This window comes from Melanostigma gelatinosum (assembly GCF_949748355.1).
Source record: "Melanostigma gelatinosum genome assembly, chromosome: 16".
Classification (NCBI taxonomy): Eukaryota; Metazoa; Chordata; class Actinopteri; order Perciformes; family Zoarcidae; genus Melanostigma; species Melanostigma gelatinosum.
In genome coordinates this window covers 10,563,519-10,577,866 of record NC_136649.1, presented here as the reverse complement: position 1 = coordinate 10,577,866, position 14,348 = coordinate 10,563,519, and the positions used below count along the sequence as shown (strand labels likewise).

Here is a 14,348-nt window from a genome sequence, read left to right as displayed (position 1 = left end):
CATTCGCTTCATGAATTGATCTTTTTCAGATTGTTGTTTACTAAGAAGATGAAGATGATGATGATGATGATGGGTTTCAGGTGAAACTGGAAGCTTTAAACACCAAACGTGTCTTTGTAGAAATATTACTCTTGTTTACTTATTGAATATCAGTGAAAAGGGAACGTTTTTCACGAGAGCTCTGATCTACTGGAGGCGTCGGGTTGTAGTTTTGTACTTTGCATTAAGACTGATCTGGTGTTTGCATGGGGAGTTCTAGTCCAATACAAAACTCCCTTTATGAGATTTTGTCCTCCGGTTTTACTTCCCATAATCCAGTTTATGGAAAATAATGTGGCCTTTTTTGTACTGCACTTAGTCCTGCTAGTATAAATTGACAATGTAAAATAATACAGGTGTCTTTTAATTCATCAGACAGTTTGTAACTAACTTTGGAAATATACTTACTGATACAAATATACTTGCTTACAAATACTGAGTTATGAATAAGCACAAGAGCTTTATTTCTGTACTAAACCGTTTCCTCACAGCAGCTGCTAGATAAATCTAAAGGTCAGGGTTCACAAGAGGCGATATAATTATCTAGCTCACAGATGTCACACACACGCACCACGTTTCTGTTGCGGTTTCACACACTGTTTCCTGTTTGTGTGACTCCGGTGAACACAAACATGTTTTTTAAGGAACCAAATGGAGAAAATAGAACGTGTTTGTGAACCAGACCACTTGCTGACATGGCCATAATTGCAGCAGAGTGTGTCAATGAGGTTATTGATCACCGACTCACTTATTGACACTGTATCCCATCATGTTATTAGCCAGCTCTCTGTCAATGAAGGTTAGAGACAGAGGCTGATATTGTGTATTGATATCTGTCTCAGGAGCCACTCAGTTCATCCATAATTATATTAAATGAATAAGTCAAAATGTTCTTTTTTTTGTGTGGGAGAGATCAGCACTTATCACAATCAATAGTAGTCAGGTAAGAGTAGCATCTGACAGCTACTCGGATGTTTTCGAGAGAAGAAAAAGGAAGACAAAGCTGCACATATTTGGTCTGCAACGTGCCTGCCACATATTAATATGTCCCAATGTCTAAACATAGAACCACAGAAGGATGTTTTTAATAATGTGAAACCACTAAATCCCCAAAATCTATCTTCCAAAAAACAACAAAAGCGGCTCTGCAGACAAAGCGAGTCCTCGCGCCTCCTAACTACAAGGTCTATTTTAATCATTTTGATGGTTTAATACAGGTAACACTTGTGAGATGTGTTCAATTGTGTAAATATTGTGTATATATTACTGGTTAATAACTGATACACTATGGCACAGCTCAAATTGAAAAAGTTCCAGGGTCGCCTGGAAAAAAAAGCACTTGTATTGAACTTTTTTTTTTTTTTTTTAATAATGCAGCTGCAAGCCTAAAAATACGCCACAGACATAGAACACGTTTTACATGTCCCCACAACATATTTTACTTTGAGTGAAGCAGGCCAGCATAAATGGTCTGATTCAAGCAAAATATAGATTTTCGGAACCAGCAGTTGCATTGCTGTATTATAATTTTATATAACTAAATATTAACTACATATTCACTTTTCTTATCACTAAATGTTCAATAATCCTAATAAAGCAGTTTGACACCATTTGGAATCATTTTGAGCCGTTATGAGTGTCATATCTGTCAATCATAAAAATATATGAATCATAATATGTGTGTATGTGACCCTGGTAAGGCCTGTGGTTTGGCCGATTTGGCCCCGCCTTAGGAGCTGCCCTTGTGGGACATTAGCAACTGTATGCTTGAAGATGGACAAATTCGAATTACTCCAGAGGAAGAGGTACCAACACACACGTGATAAAGTGAGTGTGTGTGTGTCTTTCTCAGCCAACGATGTGGACTCGAAACCGAATCTGCAGCAACTATAAATCTACTTAGTTTACCTTAAGTATATGTTAAATTTTACTACTTTTGTACGTTGGTTTTAATAAAGTACAATTTTGAATGCAGGACTTTTACGTGTAGCAAAGTACGTCTACTACTGTTTTATTGCTGAGCACCGCTGTTGATGAGGGATTGTTTGGTCAGAAGCATGTTTTAACTATAGTTAGTCATAATAAAATCTCAAATAATGGTTCATATTAAAATGAGACTACAATTACAGTATCACGTGCACAGACGCTTTAAACTGTTTGTTGTCTCAAGTCCACCTGATAAAGTTTAAATCTCTTTGACTGCAACTACATTTACTGCTCTCATGCTCTTCCTACAACTAAATAAAATGCATATTTCTGCACCCGATAACGGTAAACAGCTGTTGTAACAGATATAACACACATGTATGTTCATTCTGTAGCTTCAGTTGACACAGAAATGGAGGTTTTTCCAGCTGTTTGCTCAGAGACTTGCTTGGCAGTGAGGGGGGGGGTCGGTGCAGCTGTGCTCTGAGAGCCGGAGGTTGTGGTGAAGTGGAGGTTTGCACCTTCGTTGTTTCTCAGCACAGAGAGCGATGTGCAGGCTGCTCTGTGACCACATCCTCTCCTCTGCTGTCGCTCTCTGCTCCTCTGCAGGCTTTCAAGCTCCGGTTTGTCTCCCTCACCAACAACAGCTCTGACCTCCTTCTGTTCTCAGATGAGGACGCTGACTTCCTGTTGTCGTGTGGTCGCCTCACACTCTTACATTTACTTTCCTGCTGAACGTGTTTCAACTAAAGGAACAACTTCTTTATTCATGAAGAGAACTTAAACCCTCATAAGCTTCTCTCACTAGATGTACGACTTTGATGAAGTCAAATGATTCCTTTTTAAAATGTTAAAACACAGATGAGTTGATGGAATTGTATCAGATCAAATGTCACTGGAGAAACTTAGTCACCTCTGTTTGCTCAATGGAAAAACTTGTCGAGACCCAAATGACAGCTTGTGAAGATTTTCCGAGCTGAGATGTTTCAACGTTATGCATGAAGGTGAAAAATACTTTCTTTCTCAGAAAACAGACAGAAATACCTCACCGTCTGTGGAAAAAAAATATATTTTCAGTGTCTGAAATGTGAGAGTAATGTCTAATTATTTGATTTTAAATCAACCATTATAATATGAACGACATCTGATAATTTAACTGTCTGAAGATGTCATGAGAATAATAAACAAACCTTTTTTTTTTATAGAGAAATGAAAGCACATGATTGACAAAGATCCTCTGAAATACTTTTATTAAGAAGAAAATCAAGCAATTCACGACCACAAAACACAGAATTATTATAAGTACATGTCAAAATTTGACACACAAAATATTTGTATGGCAGTTTTAACAAGAATATGCACAGAACAGTTCCTCTATTTTAGCAGAGTGTAAATGCACTGCAATATACAACGACGTGGATGTATAACTTGTCCACCTACAGAATCTCCTCGATTTATTTATTCTGACCTCCGCTGTCAGTCGTTCTGCTTCCCGGCTGATCTCTGCAACAGACAGAAAAGACACAATGTCACAACGTTACGAGCTCTTTTCTTATTACGCCTTCAGCCTAATTTATGTAAAATGCAACAGAATGGAACAAACCTGAAGCCTCCACACCAGGAACGCCACGAAGGCTCCATAGACGCTGCTCTTGATGATGAAAACAGCGTAGGAGAATTTGGCAGTCTGTGTGACCCTCAAGTATTTCTCTGCAGAAAGTTCAAACATTTAGTGACACGATTCAAAGACCAAACGGGACTCTAAATAGTAGTGATGATGCATTGAGGTGTTCAGAAACACCGAATAATGTTTACCTCTTGTCAGGACTGCTTCTTTAGCTGATGGAAGAAGAAGAAAAGCATTAGACAGATGGTTGTTGATGTATTTGCAGTTGCAAAGAGAACATGTTGAGGTCATTTCTGGCTTTCAAATGAAACTTACCTTTTACCCCATAAATTGAGTCTGGATAATGTTCAGTATGCGTCCCATTGAAGAAGCTGACGGTGCAGGTGAACTCTTTGTCGAGTGTGAACCAGTCGTTGTAAGAGACCCTCAGCCTGCTGGTGATTTTGGAATAGTTTCCTTCCCGGAGGGCAACGCTGTCGGTTGCCACACTGGTGATCTCGTCCTTGCTGAGCTCCTTCTCAACGATCTCCTCCCCGTCGATCTTCCAGGTTACACCGACATGGTCTGGGTAGAATCCACTGGCCACACAAACAATGGTCTTCTTCTTCCTCTCGTCTTTTGAGTATTTACACTCCTTTGGAGAAGGTGGAAGCACTTTGACTGTAGGTTTGGTGATTTTACGTCCATGTTCTGCAACGACAAACAAACGCACCATGAATTAAAGCTGCCTATAGATCTACAGCAAACCTATCTGTAATCCTGGATCCTTAATCATTCATGTGACCTGGACAAAAAGAATGTAGACATGATAGAAATACTTTTTCACAACAAACATTTGCACCAAATAAAACCTGATCATCACAGGTTAGAGGTCACATTGAGAGACATTAAAGTCTAAGTTACTCAGAAAAGAGCTTACCAAGAGCTGTTGGACTGAGATGACGTCCAGTTTATTTTTTACGCAGCGTTTGTGGGTTTCTCACAAATAAGCTAGAAACTACAATATCTCATGAATGTAATTTAAATAGATTTTTTTTCATTCACTTTTTGATGCAGGAAGGAAAAACTAAGTTTGTTTAGCAACTGAGAAAATTATTATAATATCCTCTGAATGCCAATTCCTACGGCTTGAACGTAGCACATGAAGTCTTGTACCTAGATTTATCACATAGAGATCATCTTGATTATCTCAAATTTTACATTTTCTTTTGCACTTTTGACGCACGGCAACACGATGCTGCTTCAGCAAAAAACTAATAGACATTAAAACAACACTAAACTGAAGGCTCAGCTTTAAGTTACACAAGGTCACAAGACAAACATTTATACATGTGATTTAAAAAAAAAAAATCATTTTCTTACCCAACACTGTCAGTCTGGTGCCACTGCCAAAGTAAGCAGGATCGTAGTTGTCACACTGATACGAGGCTATACAAGAAAGCTGTAGACTGTCTTTGTGCTCTTTTTTTTTTTTTTTTTTTAGGAAGTAAAACCTTTTTTATGCACACATGTATGTAGAGGCAATACACACTCATACCAAATTAACCGGCGGCATTCAACTTCTGACTGAAGGTCTATTTAAGAGCATGATGTTAAAAACAACCCTCACCCGTAACCTGAAAGTTGCCAACTACTTCACTGCGCTGTCCATATGCGCCATTGTAATAGTTTATGTTCAGTTTTGTGATTCTTACCTAGAACGGTGAGTCTAGTTCCAGCTCCAAAGTAAGCCTCAGACTGTGAGCTCACAGTGCCTCACAGAGATGATAAGAACCGGCTTTAGAGGAATAATCTGGGCGTAGAGCCAAATGTTTCAGTGCTGCTGTACTTTTACTGGAGAACATAGACAACGCTGGTTTTTACTGGCACAAACTAACTTCTTTCACACTTTAAACTTTATACACTTTTGTTCACTATTCAAATATGTCTATTTAATAAATTCTTAGTCCTGACTATAATCTTAACATATAAACAAGCTGATAATCTTCTCTGAGACGTTTTTGTGCAGGTTTTCTTACCTAAAACAGTGAGTTTAGTTCCAGCTCCAAAGACAGCCTCGGTGTAGGAGCACAGAGACTTTCCACTGATACAAAACCTCTTCCAGCTGCCTCTTTGTCTTAGTTCCAACGTTGTCACTCTTTGACATGTGAAGACTTTAACTATTTTACAAACAGTCAAATCCTGCTAAACTCACTGTCTCCATTTAAATCTATTTGTGCTTTTGGTTATTTTATCATTCTCTAATGAAATATTAGGTAAACATGGTTGTTTTAGAAGTAATTTGATTCTTAGAGTATCTCAACAGTATATAAAACAATCTAAACCGTACCTGAGCAGTATTTAATGAACTTCAAATGTTTTCTTACCTAAAACCGTTAACTTTGTTCCTCCACCAAAGTGAGCCTCTGCTGCACCACCAGAGTCACAGTGAACCTGATCAGTGCTCTAAACAGCCCAACATGCTGCTTTTACTTTAGCTTCGTAATAAATGTAGATTTCCTTTTTAAAACCGACAACTACAGTCTGTTTTCACCAAGCTGTATGCAATACGAACACCTCAATTATCTTCCTGTTGGAATTAATATTTACTTACCAAGTGTAGTTCCCTGGCTGAAATAATCAAACTTAAGAACAAAAAGCTTTGAGCAGAATTTAAACTCGACTTTAGTCACAATGACTTTTTCCCTTTGTTTTGATATCTTACCTAAAACCGTTAACTTTGTTCCTCCACCAAAGTGAGCCTCTGCAGTCTGGGTCACAGTGAACTTCATCAGTGCTTAAAACAGATGCTGCTTTTACTTTGTTTCATTACTTTTTTTAGTTTTTTAATCAATGCAACTTTTCTTTAAAACCAACAACTACAATCCACAATTTAAGAAAAAGTTTCGATTTCTTACCTAGAACTGTTAACTTAGTTCCTCCACCGAAGTAAGCTTCATTAGCACCAGAGTCACAGTGAACTTGATCAGTGCTCAAAACAGCCCAACATGCTGCTTTTACTTTTTGTTACTTTTTAGTTCTCTACAGCTGATGACTACAGCCTGTTTTTTTTCTATCCATCAGTCTTTTCCTCACCTCCCTGTTAGACTTTATATGAAGTCATTTTAGCTCTCTGGCTGAAACAGGCTTCGAACTGATGTTTAAGGTTAAGAATATAAATCTCTGAGCAGAACTTAATCTGGACTTTAGTGCTGCACATTTCAAACACTCAAATTACGTTTGTATTTTTAAACGTGTTTTGGTTTCTTACCTAAAACTGTTAACTTAGTTCCTCCACCGAAGAAAGCTTCACCAGAGTCACAGTGAACTTGATCAGTGCTCAAAACGGCACATTTTACTTTGCTTCCTTCTGTTGGTTACTTTTTAAGTGTTTATTATATTAATGTCACTTTTCTTTCAATCCAAAAAAACAATATTTCTTTCACTGCAGTCTGATTGTTGAGGATGAACTTTTTTTGTGTTACATTAAACTTGAAAACCCACCTGTTTGTGCAGGTTTCACTTCTTTTACAGGGTGAATGAATCAGAAGAAGGTTTGAAGTCTTACTTACCCAGAACAGTCAGTTTAGTTCCCTGGCCGAAGTAGGCTTCGTAATTGGCACAGCGCTTAAGCTTAACATCAAAAACCACTGAGCTGAACTTGAACTAAAAAGTACACTAAGTTTCTCAATGCACCACCCCGATGACACATCTTATTACACTAGTTCATCTGAACCATCCTCGACTTACCCAGAACAGTCAGCTTGGTTCCTTTTCCAAAGTAAGCCTCGTTTACATTGTCACAGTGCAGAAATACTGAGCATGAAACTCCTGAGTCTTTCTACCACAATTATCTTTGGACGGTTTTTCCAATACTTCTGTTTAAACTAAGACTCTACAGCAATGTGACATTTAACAAAACTCAATAATAAACTGAAATATTTACCGAGAACAGTCAGTTTGGTTCCTTGGCCAAAGTAAGCAGGATCAGTGTAGGTCACAGTGTTTTCACTTCAGCTCAATATTTCAGCTTTTAACAACAACAGTTTTTTGTCTTCACTTTCATTCCAACATTTCAACGATTGTAAGTGTGTACCAGTGCACTGCAGCAGTGAGAGATGCTACTTACCCAGAACAGTGAGTTTTGTTCCCTTTCCAAAGTAAGCTTCAGATCCAGAGTCACACTGAATGTCTCCTCTACCAAAAAGTCTCAAAACTTTCCATGACCCTCATGTTGAAGCACATTGTAATAATCCAGAGGATGAAGAAGGTTTCAACATGCAGGATGATCTTCATCATGTCCAAATATGTTGCTTTTGTCAGGATGAATAAAAGAAGCATCCCAATGCTCCACATATGATTTTAAACTTATTTTTTAAAAACTCATTTTCAGCCAATGTGTCCATAAATGTTGACTTTCCAGTTCCAGTTCGGCCTGACATCTTACGCACCTTCAGATTATTGATTTTATGCTCTTCCAAGTGTCCCAGGTAGCATGTAGCAGTCTACACAATGGGCGTCAATGGGAGGAGGTTTTTGTACAGCGGCTCTATCGGATTGTATCACCGTGGCCCCCTGTCCCCACGGTGAAAAAGCATCACACAAAAACCTGGAGTCTCTTTCGTTCTCTCCCCTCTACTTCCCCCACCCAGCTCCTACATATCTCAGCCTCCATCTCTCTCTGTGTGAGAGAGCAGCTGTTCAGGTCGGGCTGACTGACGGCTGAGCGGCCTTCGACCTGACTGCTGCTATTTCTGGGACAGCTAAGAAAAGAAGCAAGAACGGTGGAAAGGAAAAGGGAAACTGGTGTTTGTTTGTTTGAAGATGTTCAGAGGGAGTGACATCTCTGCTGGTCACACCTCTTTATCCACCCAGCAACCAGTGAACTGGGGAGACGCTTACTGACAGATGTGACTGTGATCCTTGAATTGTTCTTCTGTTCTTCATCAGTCTTTAAAGGGTACTGTGTGTAAAATATATTTCACCGTACTCTTCATGCAGAATGGCCCATTTCAGAATCATGTTTTATTTGTGGCTCATAATTATTCATGCGTTATTATCAGCATCACTTTAGTGTTGCAGCTCGTACCTACTTTTTAAATCTCAATAATAATACATTATAATTCAATTGTTTTTTATTTTGTATTTATAATGTGAATCTTCAATGAATAAATACACGTAGTTGCATTAAACAAATGCAAATCAGCTAAATGTTAGACAAGTGACCTTAAATAAATATGACATGCATCTGTTCCTCTGAAATAAACATTGAATTCACTTTTTTAAATTGAGACATTACTGTCTGTTGAGGTATTACAATAAAACAAAGTTTAGCATTCAACAATAATTGGTAAAACAACCAGAGTGCTCATATTCAAAATACAACCTTTTTATGATCTAGCATCTACGTAATTGTGAGATGAAGCATTTCTATGATCTATCACCCTAACCCCATGTCTTTGTTAAATGTACATTGCAGTTCATTCAGCCTAATTCTTCACTAAAATTCCATCTCAAATACAACTTTAAATATTTGATTTGCCTTCACTTTGTCATATCCTGACTTCTGAAAAGCTCAAGGTGATTTATAGTTGTTATTTAAGTGTAATCCCACGTGGCTCCTGTAGAGGTCAGTGTGTGCTAACCTCTCAAACTTGATATACTTTAGTGTTGCCAGGCTGCACACAGAATTATAGTCCAACAACAGACTAAAGCACTAAATGACACAGATTAGAGAATCTCTGTAGGACGATAATACTGACTGTGACGAGTCATGTTTACCACGTTAACACCTGCTCACTTATCTGAACTGATCAGCGTTGTGGTCATGCAGGAACATCGTGACTTATGGAGGAGCATTCTTGTACTTTTTTTAAAAAATCAATCAATAGATTTTCATAAAAATATGTTTCATATTTTTCACGTTGTCTGTCTGTTGATTTTACCCAGAATCCTGCAGAGTTCAACACATTCATCCCTCCTCCCTGTCATCTCCTGCTGGTTTCTTCTGGAGGTTTTTGTTGAGCTGCTGAGGCTTTCTCAACCATTGTGCTATACTGGAGGCACAGTAAAACACAGCTGAGTCTCCGGCCTCGACAGGGTGGATCTGCAGAGAGGAGCTGAGCACCGCAGGCCGGGACATGGTGTACTTGGTGTTGTTGAAAGGAGCTTCAGTGCTCACCAGGTTAATATTGAGAGAATATGTGACCAGCTGCATTTCCCTGCTGCTGCTTTGTCTGTACCAGAGCATGTAGTAATTATCCATGGCATCTTGTTCACACTGCAGAGTTACAGTCTCTCCTTCACGGCTGAATAAAGATGGAGGCTGCTGAATCTTTACACCAACAGAGGAATCTGGAAAAACAGAAAAAAAAGAAATATGAATCAACAACTTCAACGAGGAAGAATAAATAAAATGTTCTTTCAACTGAATTGAAATGTTCTTACTGGTGAAGATGAGAACAGCAACCAGGAGCAGCTTCATTTCGACATCAATCAGACGAAGAGTGAAAACAATAAAATCACAACTCTGTCTTCAGGTGGACCTCACTGTTCTGCCACAGTCAAAACATCTGACATATCTGAAGTGTGAAGGAGTCTCTGAGTTCAGTCACCGTCTCCTAGTGGACACTGAGCTGCAACTGCAGGATCAAATGCTTTGCTCTGTGACAGTGGTTCTTTGAGGATGTTAGGATTATATATCCTCATGACTTTTATGCTCCTCTGACTTTTTTTCAGTGCAATGTCAGGACGACGATTTGTTCTCATGGTTTTTGGACTCTGTTTAGTTCCAGTTCTACTTTGTTTTGTGTTTATGGCTTGATTTTTGAAGTTTTTTTTTTTGGGTGCTCTGCTTTCTCTGCTTTGCATTGGTTTGTCCAGAGAGTTTGTACCACTTGAGTTCCTCTTGTGAGCAGCCTTATTCTCCCCTGCGCACCTGTCTTGTTGTCTCTGCTGGTGTTGTTGCCCACCACCATGAGATGAGATGAAGGGCCCCTGGGCATGGCCGCGTTAAAGGGCCACGCCAGACGGCACTAAAGAGGAGTTACAGTGCAGGCACAGCCAATGAACCGCTACAGCACAGAAGCACATTACCAAAATAAACTCAGGGGCTAAACAGTCACTCAGAATGTATCATGATGGTTTCCATCTTGTGGCATCTTCAAAGTTAATTATTCAAGGATCATTCAGTGTCATTATGCAACACAGGGATGCACAACGTAATGCACTTTACGACCTTGACTTTGCAACCAAAGAAAAACAATAGTGCGTTCCTGCATTTAAAAACAATTTGCATCAGCAGGAATGAATGACTTTCTGAAGTTCAGTTTCACTTTTAGTGCCTCGTCATTGATCGGAATGACTGAGGCCTTTGACTCGGGGACAAAAAATGCGAAGTTATCAACAGCGACTTCATGCAGAAGATCCGGTTTAGGGGCCCGTTTGGTAATTCACCAATGCCTTCCACACACTCGTCTCCATTCTTTGCCCATCCTTTGTTTTCCCTCCTTTTATAGTTCCTGCCTACTGCAGCTGTGTCTTGTTCTTGTGTGTGTGTGTGTGTGTGTGTGTGTGTGTGTGTGTGTATACACACTATACATGTTTCACATTGTTCCTTGTCGTTGGTGGTCAATGTATCCCCGTGTTAGATGTTGCCGGTTCTTTGTCAGGCTTAACCACAGTCTGCTAAATACAGTAGTATTTTCTTTACTTCCTGTTGCTTCTGCATCTTGTTCCACAGTATGAAGTGTAGAAATGAGTCGAGCACCATCAGGTCAAATTTTTATTTTTTCCAATACTTTGGTTGAGGGCTTCAATAAATAATGATTTTAATTTTCAATCAATCTGGCATTTATTCTCTCAATGAACTGTTTAATCTATGAAATGTTAAAGGATCAATAAATGAAGTCATGTAATCGATTACATTGTATCCTATAGAATATGTTTCATTCTTTAATGCAAAACGGCTCTCATGATAACATAACATGCAATTAAGTGACTCACATTATTTGTGTTTGAGTACATTTATTTGTATTTTAAATGCAACTTTAATATATACAGGATTTCATTTTGGTCCATGACTATTTTTATTAATTTTTTTAAATATTTGTCTTTTACAGTGAATACATTTACAACATGTTCAGTTGCTTTTTATTCGCAAAGCAATACTTGAACAATACCCCAATAAACAGCATATTTTCAAACAAACCCCTGAGCAGCAGCTGTTATAGGTCGTAGCAGGTTTTTAGTGACGCTGTGGTATTAAACCACATCACTGTGTGCTGGCAGCGCAGAAATACACAGCTGAGTCTGTTAAGTTCACCACGTGGATGAATAGAGATCCTCTCAATGTGTCTTCTCTCCTGATCTGGAACAAGGATTCTTTGAACTGTTCCTCGTAGCTCGGAGGACTTTGCTCGACCGTGTAGCCGATGAGGCTCATGGAGCGACTGCTCTGCCTGTGTTGGTACCACATCATCACCGAGAGGCTGTTGTCATCGTGGCTGCAGTTGATTGTGACCTTCTCAGACCAGACCTTAACAATTTGAGAAGAGGACTGCTCAAAGGAAACGCTCTCCACTTGTCCTGTGAATAAAGAGAATTCATCTCATTAGTGTTGTAAAGTTTGAATTCAAGAAATACCATAAACACACTGTGGTGCAGATGTTACAGAGACAACAAGAAAGGCCACAAAACACCGAATCAGACTTACTTGTAAGCACAAGCACTAAAAATCCAATGGTGTATAAAGCTGGAGACATCCTTAAATCAAGATCTGTGCATTAGTGACAAATCAATAAATTGTTTTCATCTTAAATGTGCAATTACGGCATAAAGGTCTACTGAGATCAGCTGTCAGAGGTGGAGCATTCACATGTTGCTCACAAACTCATTACAGATGAAATGAGAGATGACTTCCCTTCTCCACACATCACACTTCCTCTTCACCACCTTCTTCCTCTGCTTGCAACTGATCTTATCAAAAAAAATATTCTGCTTCTGCGGTGCACTTTCCTTTTTAATGGGTTTTCTCAGTGGAATGGGTTTAAGGCTTAAAGTCGTCTCAGAATACAAACGTCTGACTGTAAACTGCTGTGATTCGGGAAACATTAAAGGAATGTTAGAAACTAAAGCTTGATTCATTTTCTAAGCCTGCTGCTAAAATTGTAGTTCTCTTAAATGCAGGCCTACATTGTTTGTGTGTTTGATGCATCCAGCATACTTTTACCTCCGGTGCACAACGTCTTTTGAATTCCTTTCATCGTCTTTCTTTTCAGTATTAAGCCAGTTTTGTAAACATTGTCATTTAAAAAGTTGAAGCAGACTACAACAATGCAGTGCCCGTTTGCATTTAAGACAGTTCTCTTATCTTCATTCCCACCAAAGACGAGCAGAACTCTAACAGAATTTAGAATAAAAGCAATGCAAAGAATCTGAACATATTGTCTCATTGTTTGTTTGTTTTGCAGTTTTTTATGTTTCCAATGTCTTTGTTTACATTGAAGATGTGAATGTCAATTTATCCCTGATGATCATTTAATTATGTTAACTCATTTATTTATCTTTTTCTCAGTCTTTGCTTCTTGCCTTTTCATTTATTTTGTTTGAATAAATCAAAAATAAACAACTTGTTTATTTGAAGTCTGCCTCTAATACGTCTCATGATCATTTTGTGTTTTAATGTTGAAAATCCACCACTTAATTGCTTAATCGCTGATTGATTAATTCATGAATTAGCTCCGCCCACGGCAGTTGATGCACGCGCAAACTCCGACTGTTTTTGGGGACACCTTTGCACACCGGAGTTTTATTTTGCCTGCTTTGGACTGAAATCGCAGCTTCACCTCACAAAGGTAAGAATTTGGTTTGTCAGTGCATTTGGCTACGCTAGCTAGCGTTCTGCTTTTCGCTTCTTGGGACTCTTTCAATTGATTTATTTTTGACGGAGCTTTTCTTTTGGTTGTTTGGTAGTGATGGCGAGATGAAGCCTCATGAGGCATCGAACCACTTCAGCCAATTGGTTCGAGAAAGGGTTCATTTCTCGAAGCTTCATGTGCACACGAAACCACCTACTGGCCAAGTGTATAATCACAGGCAGCTGTATCTGAACCACATAATGTGATTCATTGAATGTTTGTGTCTGTTATGGCTGTTAGGAATGACTATGAATTACAAAAATGTATGACCAAATAATTTCTGTACATAAATTATCACATATGTGCATAATAAAATATTTTTTGAATGTATTCTGTGTGTGTAAATTTTCCCAAAATGGTATATTTTAGGAAAATGGCATGGGCTTAAGCAGGCAGAGGACAGTGAAAGTGCTTGTGGAACTAGGAAGAGGGGACTGAATATGCTTGTGGAACTTGGACAGTGATGTACAGGACAGGGGACATTTTATTCATTTTTATTCAGAAATAACTGTTTCTCAACAGTTTTTGGTTTTAAACGATTCCTTTTTTTTGACACGACCTCTCCGGCCTATGAAAACACCCTTTCACAGGGTACAGAAGATGCTGGCGTGCACAAAAACGCAAGAGCAAGTCTATATCCATTTTCATACAGGAATTTTTGCCTCTCCCAGTACTCCAGAGGCAAAATCTGAACCACTTCCCGAAGCAGTCACGTGGTACAGCCGGGCAGCGAGGCTTCGGACGTCATCATTTGTGGCTCCTCCCCTAAATGAAGCAAGCCTCGATACGCGCTTCGAGGAAACGCCCCCTCCATTACTCGACACACGCTTCGAAGCGTCGGCACATCTCGTAACATCACT

The 14,348-nt window shown here is 39.0% G+C and overlaps 1 protein-coding gene across 1 annotated transcript; it reads right to left on the bottom strand.

Moving 5' to 3' along the window:
- Positions 1 to 3,198: 3,198 nt before the first annotated feature.
- On the bottom strand, positions 3,199 to 5,795 carry LOC306790013 (T-cell receptor beta-1 chain C region; the record flags this gene model as incomplete). The annotated part of the gene is made up of 7 exons (XM_079286118.1): positions 3,199 to 3,468; positions 3,569 to 3,675; positions 3,781 to 3,804; positions 3,908 to 4,282; positions 4,955 to 5,020; positions 5,611 to 5,647; positions 5,787 to 5,795. The coding sequence occupies 7 exons, from the start codon at positions 5,793 to 5,795 to the stop codon at positions 3,442 to 3,444; spliced, it is 645 nt and encodes a 214-aa protein (XP_079142244.1). The 3' UTR covers positions 3,199 to 3,441.
- Positions 5,796 to 14,348: the final 8,553 nt, after the last annotated feature.